General features: G+C 42.5%; 2 protein-coding genes and 1 long non-coding RNA gene across 4 annotated transcripts; 1 reads left to right on the forward strand and 2 right to left on the reverse strand.

Annotated features, from left to right (window-relative positions):
- Positions 1 to 1,736: 1,736 nt before the first annotated feature.
- On the reverse strand, positions 1,737 to 5,649 carry LOC140109556 (NADH dehydrogenase [ubiquinone] 1 beta subcomplex subunit 1-like). The gene is made up of 3 exons (XM_072132079.1): positions 5,474 to 5,649; positions 2,382 to 2,526; positions 1,737 to 2,002 (listed from the first exon to the last, which is right to left on the reverse strand). The coding sequence occupies exons 1-3, from the start codon at positions 5,592 to 5,594 to the stop codon at positions 1,999 to 2,001; spliced, it is 270 nt and encodes an 89-aa protein (XP_071988180.1). The 5' UTR covers positions 5,595 to 5,649; the 3' UTR covers positions 1,737 to 1,998.
- LOC140109559 (uncharacterized) lies at positions 5,353 to 8,874 on the forward strand. 2 transcript variants are annotated; one of them, XR_011851370.1, is made up of 2 exons: positions 5,353 to 5,675; positions 8,070 to 8,874. It is a non-coding gene; the product is annotated as an uncharacterized lncRNA (long non-coding RNA). The 2 variants fall into 2 exon arrangements; XR_011851369.1 differs by having other exon boundaries at positions 5,353 to 5,622.
- A 2,753-nt stretch (positions 8,875 to 11,627) lies between these two features.
- Positions 11,628 to 14,102, reverse strand: LOC140109550 (NADH dehydrogenase [ubiquinone] 1 beta subcomplex subunit 1-like). The gene is made up of 2 exons (XM_072132075.1): positions 12,270 to 14,102; positions 11,628 to 11,893 (listed from the first exon to the last, which is right to left on the reverse strand). The coding sequence occupies exons 1-2, from the start codon at positions 12,434 to 12,436 to the stop codon at positions 11,860 to 11,862; spliced, it is 201 nt and encodes a 66-aa protein (XP_071988176.1). The 5' UTR covers positions 12,437 to 14,102; the 3' UTR covers positions 11,628 to 11,859.
- Positions 14,103 to 14,665: the final 563 nt, after the last annotated feature.

Consider the following 14,665-nt stretch of genomic DNA (forward strand, 5'->3'; position numbering starts at 1 on the left):
AACCTGACATTTTCTGGAAAACAGACATGAGAAGTACCTAGAATTGGTTAATAAAGAGAGTTACAGGTTGCATGCGGTTAGCGAGTGTGATAGGCCTGCCTCAATAAATGGGTTTTAAGAGCACGTTTGAAGCTTTGGGGGTTCGGTATTCCATGGAATTGGTGCAGCTCGGGAGAAGTCCTCCATCTTGCCGATTGTAGTTTTTTTTTTTTTTGAGAGCTGGAAACCCTGGTTGTTATGGGCCAAAAAAAGGTACTAAATGAGGACCGAGAGGCAAAATACTTTGAGGAATGATTCCCAGGGACACCTAGAGCAGAATTATGTATTTTAGTTTTTTTTTTGCTCAGAATGACGGTTACACTTTAAATTTCCTCCCTTCTGAAGATGGGGATTTTCTATAAGTGCTTAAATTTGGTAACATGGCTCTTAGAAAAAGAATTGCATATGTCTATTTTCAGATTTTGAATCTCGTGTATTTATCGAAATAACCCTTTTTTCAACACATTTGGACTTTTGGCGTTGGGAGTGCCAGCCGTCACCAAAATTGAAAAAGCTCTAGGTTAAATCAATGTAATTTTTCCTGGGGAATCTGAAACTGTGATAAAAATGGGGGTTCCCATTTAAAGGACATCTACCACCAGGATGAAAAACTGTATAGAAATGAGTCTGTGGGGCTCCACGCTCCATTAATACCTATGGAACCTGGAGCCCCTCAGGTTCATTTGCATACAATCCTTCATCCTAGTAGTAGATACCCTTTAAAGGAAACCTACCATTTCAAATGGTAGGTTTAAGCTGTAAACACCGAGCACCAGCTCAGGGTGAGCTGGTGCCGGTGCTTAGTTTCGTTAGTGTTAAAACCGCGGTATCGCGGTTTTAACACTTTTTAAACTTTAAAGCATAAACTGCTTCGGCGCTGCGTGCGCACGATCGTGCGCGTGCCTACATAGGAAATGCCGCAGGCGTTGCGCGCAGCGCTGAAGCGGCTTCTGCTATAAAGTTTAAAAAGTGTTAAAACCGCGATACCGCGGTTTTAACACTAACGAAACTAAGCACCGGCACCAGCTCACCCTGAGCTGGTGCTCGGTGTTTACAGCTTAAACCTACCATTTGAAATGGTAGGTTTCCTTTAAGGTTTTTAAGTTGCCCCCGCCTAAGGGATGGGCAGATGAGGTGCTTGGTTTCATTGGATAGATTTTTGAAAAATATGACACATTTTTTAATTTTTTCAATCCAATGTGTATTTTGCTATGTATTCCACCATTCCACACTTTCTCTTACACCCTCTTTATTTGTTAATATGGAGGCACAGTTACTATATTGGCTACTGTGGTACTACTATAACAATATTTCCTACTGTAAGATCACCGTTTCTATGTTGGCTATTGTGGGAGCAAGCTTTGTTTGAGTTGAAAGAAAAGATTTTACAAAAGTCGATGTACATAATTTATTAACTTACATTTATACAAAATTGGAAAAAATACCAATTTATGAGAGAACTTAGTGACTTCAAAGAAAACAAAGTCATGTTACATGTTAAAAACATGTTAACTCCAAACATCCCAGTGTGCAACACCACCGTATCAGGGTATGACACTATGAGCCAAGACTGGAGCTCCAAGTATTATCAAATCTTGAGGCCCAGGTAGAGCGAAGGTCAGTACTAAGAAAAGCTCTTATTAGGGTAAGAGTGGATTCTAGACCACCCAGAAAAAAAAACAAACAAACAAAAAACATTGAATGATAAACATTTTTTCTTTATTTGAGCCCAGGTTGCCCCCCTCATGTGGCATCAAAACAGCACATTGCAGGAGACCTAGACAAGAACCAGGTGAACATTGTCTATCTTCACCAAGTAATATTGAGGATATACTTTTACTCCAAATACCATTTATTATATTGTGTGCTTTAAACTTTGAAGAATATGACTTTTGATCATTACAATATTGCTGTAGCAGCCTCCTAGTTTTACTTCCATGCCTCTTCATTGTGTTTCAGTTACCTGCAGAGAGAAGAAAAAAAAAAAGGAATAAGAAAACAAAAAAACAGTAAATCAAGAATAGGGTCTGTAGTATGTTACAATGTAGGTGTGCAAGTAAAGTGTGTCTGCTCTGTTCACCTCCGAGAGGGTTGTCTAAACTGCATACAACTGTAACAAAATCTATGAATCATTACAAGAGTGTTTTTAATTGAATATGATATATATATATATTACTGTAGTGTTGCAATATGAAATGTCAAGCCTCAGAAATTTGATGAAGTTTTCATTACACAAAGACTATATTTTATGTGTATGATATTATTTTTCTGTGGTACAACACTTCCAGCATACCAGTACTATGCACATTGCCAGACCCCAAAGAAAACAAGGATGGCCTTACCTCTGGAAAAGTTTACTTTTATTCTTGAAAAGACTCATCCTGGAATCATTCCATCTATCAAGATAGTATCCAACAACAGCTCCTAGGGGCACCAGTGCATACGTCCACCTTTCTCGGATATGTGTAATAATATTCACCATGGTGGCTGGGAAGAAAGGTAAATACATTAATCAACTGTGAAACTGTCCACCATTGTGTGGAAAAGTAATAAAAGAATAAAGTTGCATAACTCTACCATATGCTCATATTGGGGGAGATTTATCATACGCTGGTTTAGGCCTATTGATAGATGCAGTGGGTGGCCAAAACGACACAAGCTGCTAGCTGGTGTCATTTTGTGAAAATACCACTAGGAAAAAACGTGGAATTTAAAAAAGAATTTGTGTCGCTAGAATAGCTCTCACATACACCGAAACGGAGGAGGTGAACTCCGGCGTACTTCAGAGCAGCAGCGACACCTGGTGGACATCGGGCGCATGACCTTAGTGAATCCTGGCAGAGCCCAAATCAGCGTCGGAGAACGCGCCGCTGGATTGTGAATGGACCGTGTAAGTAAATGTGCCCTATTGTGTTTCCAAAATGCATGTGTTACGCCGGTGACACACGTGCTGTTTTAGGTGCATTTTTTTCTTTTCATGTTTGCATCCTTGCTTTTCATATTGGTTTTTGAAAACGCATGTGTTTGTGATCTGCGTTTTGGAACTCATGTGATTACATGCTCAAACAGCATGGAGAACACAATCACTGTGTTTTTACAAATTCCAAGATACACAACTGCATGCAAATCAAGCACATGCATTTTCAATATCGCAACATAAATGCCACATGCATCACCGGCCTTAACACAGTGTTAACACACGTGTTTCACAAACATATGTGTTAACGCTATTTTAACCCCTTAAGGACGCAGGATTTTTTTGCTCATTTCTCGTTCTCTACCTTCAAAAATCCACAACTTTTTAATTTTTCCGTGTACAGAGCTGTGTGAGGGCTTATTTTGTGCGGAACAAACTTTACTTTCCTGTGATGTTATTTATTAACAAAAAAAATGCAGAAAAATTGAAAAAAAAATATGCATGTGCGTCATGTTCTTGTGGGCTCAGTTTTTACGACTTTCACTCTGCGCTCCAAATAACACCTCTACTGTATTCTTTGGTTTGGTACGATCGCGGTGATACCAAATTTATACAGGTTTTATTGCGTTTTAATACATTTTCAAAAATTAAACGAATGTTTAATTTTGGTTTACGGAGCTGGGGGAGGTGTCATTTTTTGAGAAATGAGCCGACGTTTTCATTGCTACCATTTTGAGGACTGTGCAACATTTTGATCACTTTTCATTACATTTTTTTATGTCATGTTAAAAGGTGTAAAAGTCGCATTTCAGACATTTGGCGACATTTCCCGTTTCGGAGGTCACCGCCGGTCATAACCGTTATATATTTTGATAGATTGGGCATTTTGGGACGCGGCGATACCTAATGTGTCTGTGATTTTTTTTACTGTTTATTATATTTTAGATCAGTTCTAGGGAAAAGGGCGTGATTTGAATTTTGAATATTTTATTAATTTTCTACATTTTTTTTTTTTCTTTTTGTTTTTCACTATTTTTTAGACCCTCTAGGGTACATTAACCCTAGATGGTTCGATTGTTCCTACCATATACTGCAATGCTACTGTATTGCAGTATATGGTGTTTTTGCATATCATTCATTACAATGAGCCACGGCTCATTGTAAGGGCGCGTTCATACGTTGTGTTTTGACCCGCGTTTTCATTGCGTTTGAAACGCATATACAACAGCTGAGGAAAGGTGATCAATGGATGCAGTAAAAAAAAAAATGCATGCGGATTTTAACGGACTGCTTAAAAACGGCCCAAAAACGGCCTTTTTAAGTTAAATTTTTAGTTTGTTTTAGTTAAATCGTTAAAAAAGGCATCCGTTTTTTGAAAACGCATCTGTTTTTGTCTGGTTTTCCGAATTTGGTTTGGTTTTCCGAACAAAAATGGCTGCGTTTTCAAAAAAACACATGCATTTAAAAAAAACCCAATGCGTGTTTTAACGATCTGAAAACGCACTACCTAAAAACAATCTAAAAACGCCACGTGTGACTTGACCCTTAGGCCGCGGTCACGCGTACCGCTAGGCGTCCGTCAAAACGCGACGCTAGCGCACAGGGGGAGGTCCTCGGCCCGAACGCACATGCGTTTCCAGGGAAACGCCTGCGATCGGGAACGAGCCGCCGGTGTTTCGCGTTAAATTAAAGCAAAACACCGTCGGCTCGTTCCCGAGGGTAGGCGTTTCCATGGAAACGCCGATGCGATCGGGCCGAGGCCCGCTCCGATGGGCGCGACTTTGTCTTCGTTTGCGAGCGCAGACAAAGCGCTACGTGTGGCGCCAGCCTTATGCGGTTTTTCAAATGTTCAAATGCATTGCTTGATGTTTATTAATTGCATTCAGCTGTGTCTCTTGGACTTTGTAAAAGACCAGTGATCTTTTTTTCTATGCTTTGTGCATGTAATCGCATGCGTTTCAAAACGGAGACCACAAACACATGCGTTTTCAACTGCTTTGACGACCGAAATAAAAACGCCTCTCCAAAAAACACAGACAAAAATGCCAAATTAAGACACTTTAACCAAAAACCCATTAAAAAAGCCAACATGCAAATAAGATGCATTTTTTCAAGTATGCAAGTATTGCCAGAGCACCATCAAGAGATCATGTTCACACTGACCAGTCCAAGTGGTCTGACCATATTATAATAGACTTGGAGCAGATTAGGCTCCTTTATTTAAAACAATTCTGTTATTAAAGACTGAACTCAGTGATGATCTGCAGTCTTTTTCTTTATACATGGATACATACAGTACAGTTTATACATTCTGTCATTAAAAAAAAAAAACTATCCTTGTTGTCTATAAGAACCAATCACAGACCAGTTTTCATTTCCAAAAGAAATTAAAGCGGTTCTGTGATTGGTTGCCATGTCAACATAAAAACTCCCACGATGCCCGGCCGCCTTCATGGCCGGAAGTGTGCACATGTTCCCGCCGTCTCACAGCACTGGAGAGTTTGGCGGGACGTTTACACGTGGTGTTCGCCGTGTGCTTCATGTTTCCCGCCAATGAGATCCACTCGGCCGGGATAACCGAGCAGAAGCTGCTGTCCGGCGGGTTAGTGAGCGAGAACGTGGCTTCATCCACTATCATGTACGCGGGCCACGGCTGCGTTATTGGGGTGAGTGCGCACCATGCGGGGTTCTTAATGCACTTCGTGCAGCTGTGCCGTCGGTAAGTGTTTATCCCTACATATCTGAACTTCTCGGTACTCCCCCACCCCCCCCCACACACACATGATGTTGCTCCCCCCCCCCCATTGGTACATTGGCACCAATACCCCCCATTGGTACATTAGCACCAATCCCCCCCCATTGGTACATTAGCACCAATCCCCCCCCCATTGGTACATTAGCACCAATACCCCCCCATTGGTACATTAGCACCAATCCCCCCCCCATTGGTACATTAGCACCAATACCCCCCCCCCATTGGTACATTAGCACCAATACCCCCCCCCCATTGGTACATTAGCACCAATACCCCCCCCCCATTGGTACATTAGCACCAATACCCCCCCCCCATTGGTACATTAGCACCAATCCCCCCCCCCCCACTGGTACATTAGCACCAATACCCCCCCATTGGTACATTAGCACCAATACCCCCCCACTGGTACATTAGCACCAATACCCCCCCATTGGTACATTAGCACCAATCCCCCCCCCCCCCCATTGGTACATTAGCACCAATACCCCCCCATTGGTACATTAGCACCAATCCCCCCCCCATTGGTACATTAGCACCAATACCCCCCCCCCCCATTGGTACATTAGCACCAATACCCCCCCATTGGTACATTAGCACCAATACCCCCCCATTGGTACATTAGCACCAATACCCCCCCATTGGTACATTAGCACCAATACCCCCCCATTGGTACATTAGCACCAATACCCCCCCATTGGTACATTAGCACCAATACCCCCCCATTGGTACATTAGCACCAATACCCCCCCATTGGTACATTAGCACCAATACCCCCCCCATTGGTACATTAGCACCAATACCCCCCCATTGGTACATTAGCACCAATACCCCCCCATTGGTACATTAGCACCAATACCCCCCCATTGGTACATTAGCACCAATACCCCCCCATTGGTACATTAGCACCAATACCCCCCCATTGGTACATTAGCACCAATACCCCCCCATTGGTACATTAGCACCAATACCCCCCCATTGGTACATTAGCACCAATACCCCCCCATTGGTACATTAGCACCAATACCCCCCCATTGGTACATTAGCACCAATACCCCCCCATTGGTACATTAGCACCAATACCCCCCCATTGGTACATTAGCACCAATACCCCCCCATTGGTACATTAGCACCAATACCCCCCCATTGGTACATTAGCACCAATACCCCCCCATTGGTACATTAGCACCAATACCCCCCCATTGGTACATTAGCACCAATACCCCCCCATTGGTACATTAGCACCAATACCCCCCCATTGGTACATTAGCACCAATACCCCCCCATTGGTACATTAGCACCAATACCCCCCCATTGGTACATTAGCACCAATACCCCCCCATTGGTACATTAGCACCAATACCCCCCCATTGGTACATTAGCACCAATACCCCCCCATTGGTACATTAGCACCAATACCCCCCCATTGGTACATTAGCACCAATACCCCCCCATTGGTACATTAGCACCAATACCCCCCCATTGGTACATTAGCACCAATACCCCCCCATTGGTACATTAGCACCAATACCCCCCCATTGGTACATTAGCACCAATACCCCCCCATTGGTACATTAGCACCAATACCCCCCCATTGGTACATTAGCACCAATACCCCCCCATTGGTACATTAGCACCAATACCCCCCCATTGGTACATTAGCACCAATACCCCCCCATTGGTACATTAGCACCAATACCCCCCCATTGGTACATTAGCACCAATACCCCCCCATTGGTACATTAGCACCAATACCCCCCCATTGGTACATTAGCACCAATACCCCCCCATTGGTACATTAGCACCAATACCCCCCCCCCCCACCCCCCCACTGGTACATTAGCGACTACTGGAGTGGTCCTCAGGAATTGGGTCACCAGCCTGGTAGCAGATGCAGGCTGGGATGGAGCTGTGTTCAGTTGTGGAAGGTGCAGCTTTTATCCTGGGTTTAGCTGAGTGTTAGTGCTGATGGTGCGCAGACAGTTTCTCTCCTCTGACATGATGTGCTCTATAGTGAGAGCTGAGGCCTGTGGTAAGAGCATGTGCGCTAAGATCTCTGGAACTGACTGACCTCTCTGGTCAGAGGTGGCTGGAAAAGAGGACTTGCCCCTCCCTTTTCAGGGGTTTTGTTATCCTGGTCAGGGGGTGGCTAACTCTCCAATGACACTCCAGTGTACATGGTGCAATACAATTGGTAGACAGAATCGCATCCATTTAACCCTTGCCTGTTCAGGCAGAATCTACAGCTGCTGATTACCTGAGACTTACTGCATTCCCTCTTTATGAGTTGATCAGACTCACTAGATGGGTTCTAACAGGTTGAGGGCCTTATTCGCTACTCCTCTGCCCATATATTGGCAGGGGTGTTGCATATCCCCTTTGTCATCAGGTACGTACAAGTTATACCTGTAACTACTCATTCCGGGAACTGGAGCCCTGTATCGGCTGTATGCAGACTAACGCCAACATCAAGCTTGTGAAGTACTGCTACGTGCCCAACAAAGGAGAGTGCCAGCAGTTCTACTGCCAACCCGTGTGGTGCCTGACCTGTAGGGGCAAGTGGTTCAAGCGCCAGGAACAGCATCATCCAGAGACCTGCTTGTCCAGCAAATTTCTACGCCCCTCCTGTCCCGCCAGATTGTTTATAGTGGATGTTTGCATTATACAGTGAACTCTCCTTTATGCTGTTTATGTGATTTTATATCTTATAAAGTTTCTTTTTTTAAGATGCTCAGTGTTCTAATAGGTCCATGGACGTTGGGAAGATCTGACAAGCGGGGCCTGCCTCAACTTACATATGGCTGAACAGGAGGAGTGTAATGGCCCTTGTATGGGGTTATCTACTTTGTGGGGGATTGAAATGAGGTATTGAAAAATAAGGATCACTGCAATGGAGTTTTAAAATGGCCAAAAACCTTATGGAGCCCTCATATTGGGAGAAAACATTTCTCTAAAGCAATCACTTGTACATCATTGCATTTAGCTTTCTGGAGATCTGTCCAGGATGTAACTACAAGTCATGCTGGGACTTGTAGTTCCATGTAGCAGAGCAGGAATTTTTCATTAGATTATACATGAAGTGACAAGTGATCAACTGTTTTACTATGTAAAATAATCAATTACTGACTCTATTAACAAAATGTGTAATAAAATCTGTTATATTAAAGTGTCTTCCTTATTGAGTCTCCTCTTTTCTTTATAGAAGTGCCCTAAAATCGGAAAGGGGTTAAGCATGCGTTTTAAAAACCATACCATGCATTTGGCAGCTTTGAATCTGTTCATCTATTAAGATGCTTACAAACGGAGCAAAAATGCCATGTGTGGCATCAACCTTGGCACACAGCAAAAGTCCATATCTAATACATGTGATTGGCTTTCCTAAGTAGATGGGTTATAAGGGCAGGTTTGAAGTTCATCATTAAATTACTTTTATGAACATTGTAGGATTAAGGATATAGAGTAGTATTCAAAGTCCTAACATCTGGGCACATGTTGGTTTGGGCGGTGGGGAGGGGGCCCTAGTTGTGTGAAAAGGCAATGGGACACTTAATCCACCACTGCTCACCGTGTATGGAGAGGGTACCGCTTGTCAACCCTCTTCATACATATTTAAAGGGAACCTACCACCACGATTCTACCTATAAAGGTAGAACGGGTGGTAGGTGGATGTAAGGGACGCGAGGATAGCTCTTTTTAGAGTTAATCCTCACGTCCCCGCTAACTTTTGGTAAACTTTATTGAACTAATATGTAAATGTAGTTTTGCGGCTACTGGGGCGTGGAGTAGCTGGGCAGGAGGCTACACAGTGCGGCTACTCCACGCCCCAGTAGCGACGTTACTCCTCCTACCCTGTTGGACAAGCCGGCTACGGATGAGGGCGCGCAGCTACGAGGAGCTGTGCGCCGCACACAACAGGGTAGGAGGAGTAATGTCGCTACTGGGGCGTGGAGTAGCCGCGCTGTGTAGCCTCGTGCCCGGCTACTGTACGCCCCAGTAGCCGCATAACTAAATTTCCATATTAGTTCAATAAAGTTTACCAAAAGTTAGCGGGGACGTGAGGATTAGCTCTAAAAAGAGCTATCCTCACGACCCTTACATCCACCTACCACCTGTTCTACCTTTTATAGGTAGAATCGTGGTGGTAGGTTCCCTTTAATGGAATTATGATATACGTGAAGGTAATAACGCATTAAGAGGATAAAACTGGGCCTTCACAATTAAGCTGCATTCACACAACAATTGTGGGGATGTATGTACATCCTTATGGCACAACAAATAAATCGGGGTGTTGGTTGTCGGCAGTACTGCACCTGAACTATAAAACCGTGAGGCTCACATAATCGCCATAGAACCCCCAATACCGCCACCTCCTAATGCAATACATATGTGTTCTATTCTCTTGTATGACTGGACACTATAATAATCTTTAGAAAGTGACAGATTCTGGGGAGCATATTCAAATAAAACAAGACATTACTGAGTACAAACCGTCATATGAAACAATAGGAACCTGACATTTTCTGGAAAACAGACATGAGAAGTACCTAGAATTGGTTAATAAAGAGAGTTACAGGTTGCATGCGGTTAGCGAGTGTGATAGGCCTGCCTCAATAAATGGGTTTTAAGAGCACGTTTGAAGCTTTGGGGGTTCGGTATTCCATGGAATTGGTGCAGCTCGGGAGAAGTCCTTAAGAGAGAGAAGTGCTTAAATTTGGTAACATGGCTCTTAGAAAAAGAATTGCATATGTCTATTTTCAGATTTTGAATCTCGTGTATTTATCGAAATAACCCCTTTTTCAACACATTTGGACTTTTGGCGTTGGGAGTGCCAGCCGTCACCAAAATTGAAAAAGCTCTAGGTTAAATCAATGTAATTTTTCCTGGGGAATCTGAAACTGTGATAAAAATGGGGGTTCCCATTTAAAGGACATCTACCACCAGGATGAAAAACTGTATAGAAATGAGTCTGTGGGGCTCCACGCTCCATTAATACCTATGGAACCTGGAGCCCCTCAGGTTCATTTGCATACAATCCTTCATCCTAGTAGTAGATACCCTTTAAAGGAAACCTACCATTTCAAAGCATAAACTGCTTCGTCGCTGCGTGCGCACGATCGTGCGCGCGCCTACATAGGAAATGCCGCAGGCGTTGCGCGCAGCGCCGAAGCGGCTTCTGCTATAAAGTTTAAAAAGTGTTAAAACCGCGATACCGCGGTTTTAACACTAACGAAACTAAGCACCGGCACCAGCTCACCCTGAGCTGGTGCTCGGTGTTTACAGCTTAAACCTACCATTTGAAATGGTAGGTTTCCTTTAAGGTTTCTAAGTTGCCCCCGCCTAAGGGATGGGCAGATGAGGTGCTTGGTTTCAATGGATAGATTTTTGAAAAATATGACACATTTTTTAATTTTTTCAATCCAATGTGTATTTTGCTATGTATTCCACCATTCCACACTTTCTCTTACACCCTCTTTATTTGTTAATATGGAGGCACAGTTACTATATTGGCTACTGTGGTACTACTATAACAATATTTCCTACTGTAAGATCACCGTTTCTATGTTGGCTATTGTGGGAGCAAGCTTTGTTTGAGTTGAAAGAAAAGATTTTACAAAAGTCGATGTACATAATTTATTAACTTACATTTATAAAAAATTGGAAAAAATACCAATTTATGAGAGAACTTAGTGACTTCAAAGAAAACAAAGTCATGTTACATGTTAAAAACATGTTAACTCCAAACATCCCAGTGTGCAACACCACCGTATCAGGGTATGACACTATGAGCCAAGACTGGAGCTCCAAGTATTATCAAATCTTGAGGCCCAGGTAGAGCGAAGGTCAGTACTAAGAAAAGCTCTTATTAGGGTAAGAGTGGATTCTAGACCACCCAGAAAAAAAACAAACAAACAAAAAACATTGAATGATAAACATTTTTTCTTTATTTGAGCCCAGGTTGCCCCCCTCATGTGGCATCAAAACAGCACATTGCAGGAGACCTAGACAAGAACCAGGTGAACATTGTCTATCTTCACCAAGTAATATTGAGGATATACTTTTACTCCAAATACCATTTATTATATTGTGTGCTTTAAACTTTGAAGAACATGACTTTTGATCATTACAACATTGCTGTAGCAGCCTCCTAGTTTTACTTCCATGCCTCTTCATTGTGTTTCAGTTCCCTGCAGAGAGAAGAAAAAAAAAAGGAATAAGAAAACAAAAAAACAGTAAATCAAGAATAGGGTCTGTAGTATGTTACAATGTAGGTGTGCAAGTAAAGTGTGTCTGCTCTGTTCACCTCCGAGAGGGTTGTCTAAACTGCATACAACTGTAACAAAATCTATGAATCATTACAAGAGTGTTTTTAATTGAATATGATATATATATATTACTGTAGTGTTGCAATATGAAATGTCAAGCCTCAGAAATTTGATGAAGTTTTCATTACACAAAGACTATATTTTATGTGTATGATATTATTTTTCTGTGGTACAACACTTCCAGCATACCAGTACTATGCACATTGCCAGACCCCAAAGAAAACAAGGATGGCCTTACCTCTGGAAAAGTTTACTTTTATTCTTGAAAAGACTCATCCTGGAATCATTCCATCTATCAAGATAGTATCCAACAACAGCTCCTAGGGGCACCAGTGCATACGTCCACCTTTCTCGGATATGTGTAATAATATTCACCATGGTGGCATGGAAGAAAGGTAAATACATTAATCAACTGTGAAACTGTCCACCATTGTGTGGAAAAGTAATAAAAGAATAAAGTTGCATAACTCTACCATATGCTCATATTGGGGGAGATTTATCATACGCTGGTTTAGGCCTATTGATAGATGCAGTGGGTGGCCAAAACGACACAAGCTGCTAGCTGGTGTCATTTTGTGAAAATACCACTAGGAAAAAACGTGGAATTTAAAAAAGAATTTGTGTCGCTAGAATAGCTCTCACATACACCGAAACGGAGGAGGTGAACTCCGGCGTACTTCAGAGCAGCAGCGACACCTGGTGGACATCGGGCGCATGACCTTAGTGAATCCTGGCAGAGCCCAAATCAGCGTCGGAGAACGCGCCGCTGGATTGTGAATGGACCGTGTAAGTAAATGTGCCCTATTGTGTTTCCAAAATGCATGTGTTACGCCGGTGACACACGTGCTGTTTTAGGTGCATTTTTTTCTTTTCATGTTTGCATCCTTGCTTTTCATATTGGTTTTTGAAAACGCATGTGTTTGTGATCTGCGTTTTGGAACTCATGTGATTACATGCTCAAACAGCATGGAGAACACAATCACTGTGTTTTTACAAATTCCAAGATACACAACTGCATGCAAATCAAGCACATGCATTTTCAATATCGCAACATAAATGCCACATGCATCACCGGCCTTAACACAGTGTTAACACACGTGTTTCACAAACATATGTGTTAACGCTATTTTAACCCCTTAAGGACGCAGGATTTTTTTGCTCATTTCTCGTTCTCTACCTTCAAAAATCCACAACTTTTTAATTTTTCCGTGTACAGAGCTGTGTGAGGGCTTATTTTGTGCGGAACAAACTTTACTTTCCTGTGATGTTATTTATTAACAAAAAAAATGCAGAAAAATTGAAAAAAAAATATGCATGTGCGTCATGTTCTTGTGGGCTCAGTTTTTACGACTTTCACTCTGCGCTCCAAATAACACCTCTACTGTATTCTTTGGTTTGGTACGATCGCGGTGATACCAAATTTATACAGGTTTTATTGCGTTTTAATACATTTTCAAAAATTAAACGAATGTTTAATTTTGGTTTACGGAGCTGGGGGAGGTGTCATTTTTTGAGAAATGAGCCGACGTTTTCATTGCTACCATTTTGAGGACTGTGCAACATTTTGATCACTTTTCATTACATTTTTTTATGTCATGTTAAAAGGTGTAAAAGTCGCATTTCAGACATTTGGCGACATTTCCCGTTTCGGAGGTCACCGCCGGTCATAACCGTTATATATTTTGATAGATTGGGCATTTTGGGACGCGGCGATACCTAATGTGTCTGTGATTTTTTTTACTGTTTATTATATTTTAGATCAGTTCTAGGGAAAAGGGCGTGATTTGAATTTTGAATATTTTATTAATTTTCTACATTTTTTTTTTTTCTTTTTGTTTTTCACTATTTTTTAGACCCTCTAGGGCAGTGGTCCCCAACCTTTTTTTGCCCAGGGACCGGCTGTAAACATATATTTTCTCCAGGGACCAGTAGGTGGGGGGATACAGTCTGGTTTCTGTTTCATAGCCAAAAATGTAAGTTTGCATGCCCCACATAACTCCCTGTGTGCCTAGCTTATATTGTCCAATTTCCTGAAGAAGCCCCCCCCCCACCTTCTACTATCCCAGCTGAACTAAAAACAAAAAAAATACTCACCTTCCCTGTTCCCCTGCAGCAGTCTTCTCTTCGCTCACCGTCAATAGAACAGTGCATTTACATGGAAATTAAGTAATGGGAGAGAAGACTGCTGCAGGGGAACGGGGAAGGTGAGTATATTTTCTTTTGTTTGTTTTTACAGAGGTCCAGCGCGGCCTGGAACCAGGTGTTCCATGGCCCGGTCTTGGGCCATGGACCGGTGGTTGGGGAACACTGCTCTAGGGTACATTAACCCTAGATGGTTCGATTGTTCCTACCATATACTGCAATGCTACTGTATTGCAGTATATGGTGTTTTTGCATATCATTCATTACAATGAGCCACGGCTCATTGTAAGGGCGCGTTCATACGTTGTGTTTTGACCCGCGTTTTCATTGCGTTTGAAACGCATATACAACAGCTGAGGAAAGGTGATCAATGGATGCAGTAAAAAAAAAAACGCATGCGGATTTTAACGGACTGCTTAAAAACGGCCCAAAAACGGCCTTTTTAAGTTAAATTTTTAGTTGGTTTTAGTTAAATCGTTAAAAAAGGCATCC

The sequence above is a fragment of the Engystomops pustulosus genome, unplaced genomic scaffold, assembly GCF_040894005.1.
Source record: "Engystomops pustulosus unplaced genomic scaffold, aEngPut4.maternal MAT_SCAFFOLD_218, whole genome shotgun sequence".
Classification (NCBI taxonomy): domain Eukaryota; kingdom Metazoa; phylum Chordata; class Amphibia; order Anura; family Leptodactylidae; genus Engystomops; species Engystomops pustulosus.

Excerpts from the sequence above, each read along its gene's own strand:
- LOC140109556 (XM_072132079.1), bottom strand. The coding sequence starts at position 5,594 with ATGATAGTGGATGAAGCCACGTTCTCGCTCACTAACCCGCCGGACAGC. Across the intron at positions 2,527-5,473 it reads GCACACGGCGAACACCACGT|CCACCATGGTGAATATTATT; the intron begins GTAAACGTCCCG and ends CTTTCTTCCCAG.
- LOC140109550 (XM_072132075.1), bottom strand. The coding sequence starts at position 12,436 with ATGTATTTACCTTTCTTCCATGCCACCATGGTGAATATTATTACACAT. Across the intron at positions 11,894-12,269 it reads AAAAGTAAACTTTTCCAGAG|GGAACTGAAACACAATGAAG; the intron begins GTAAGGCCATCC and ends TTCTCTCTGCAG.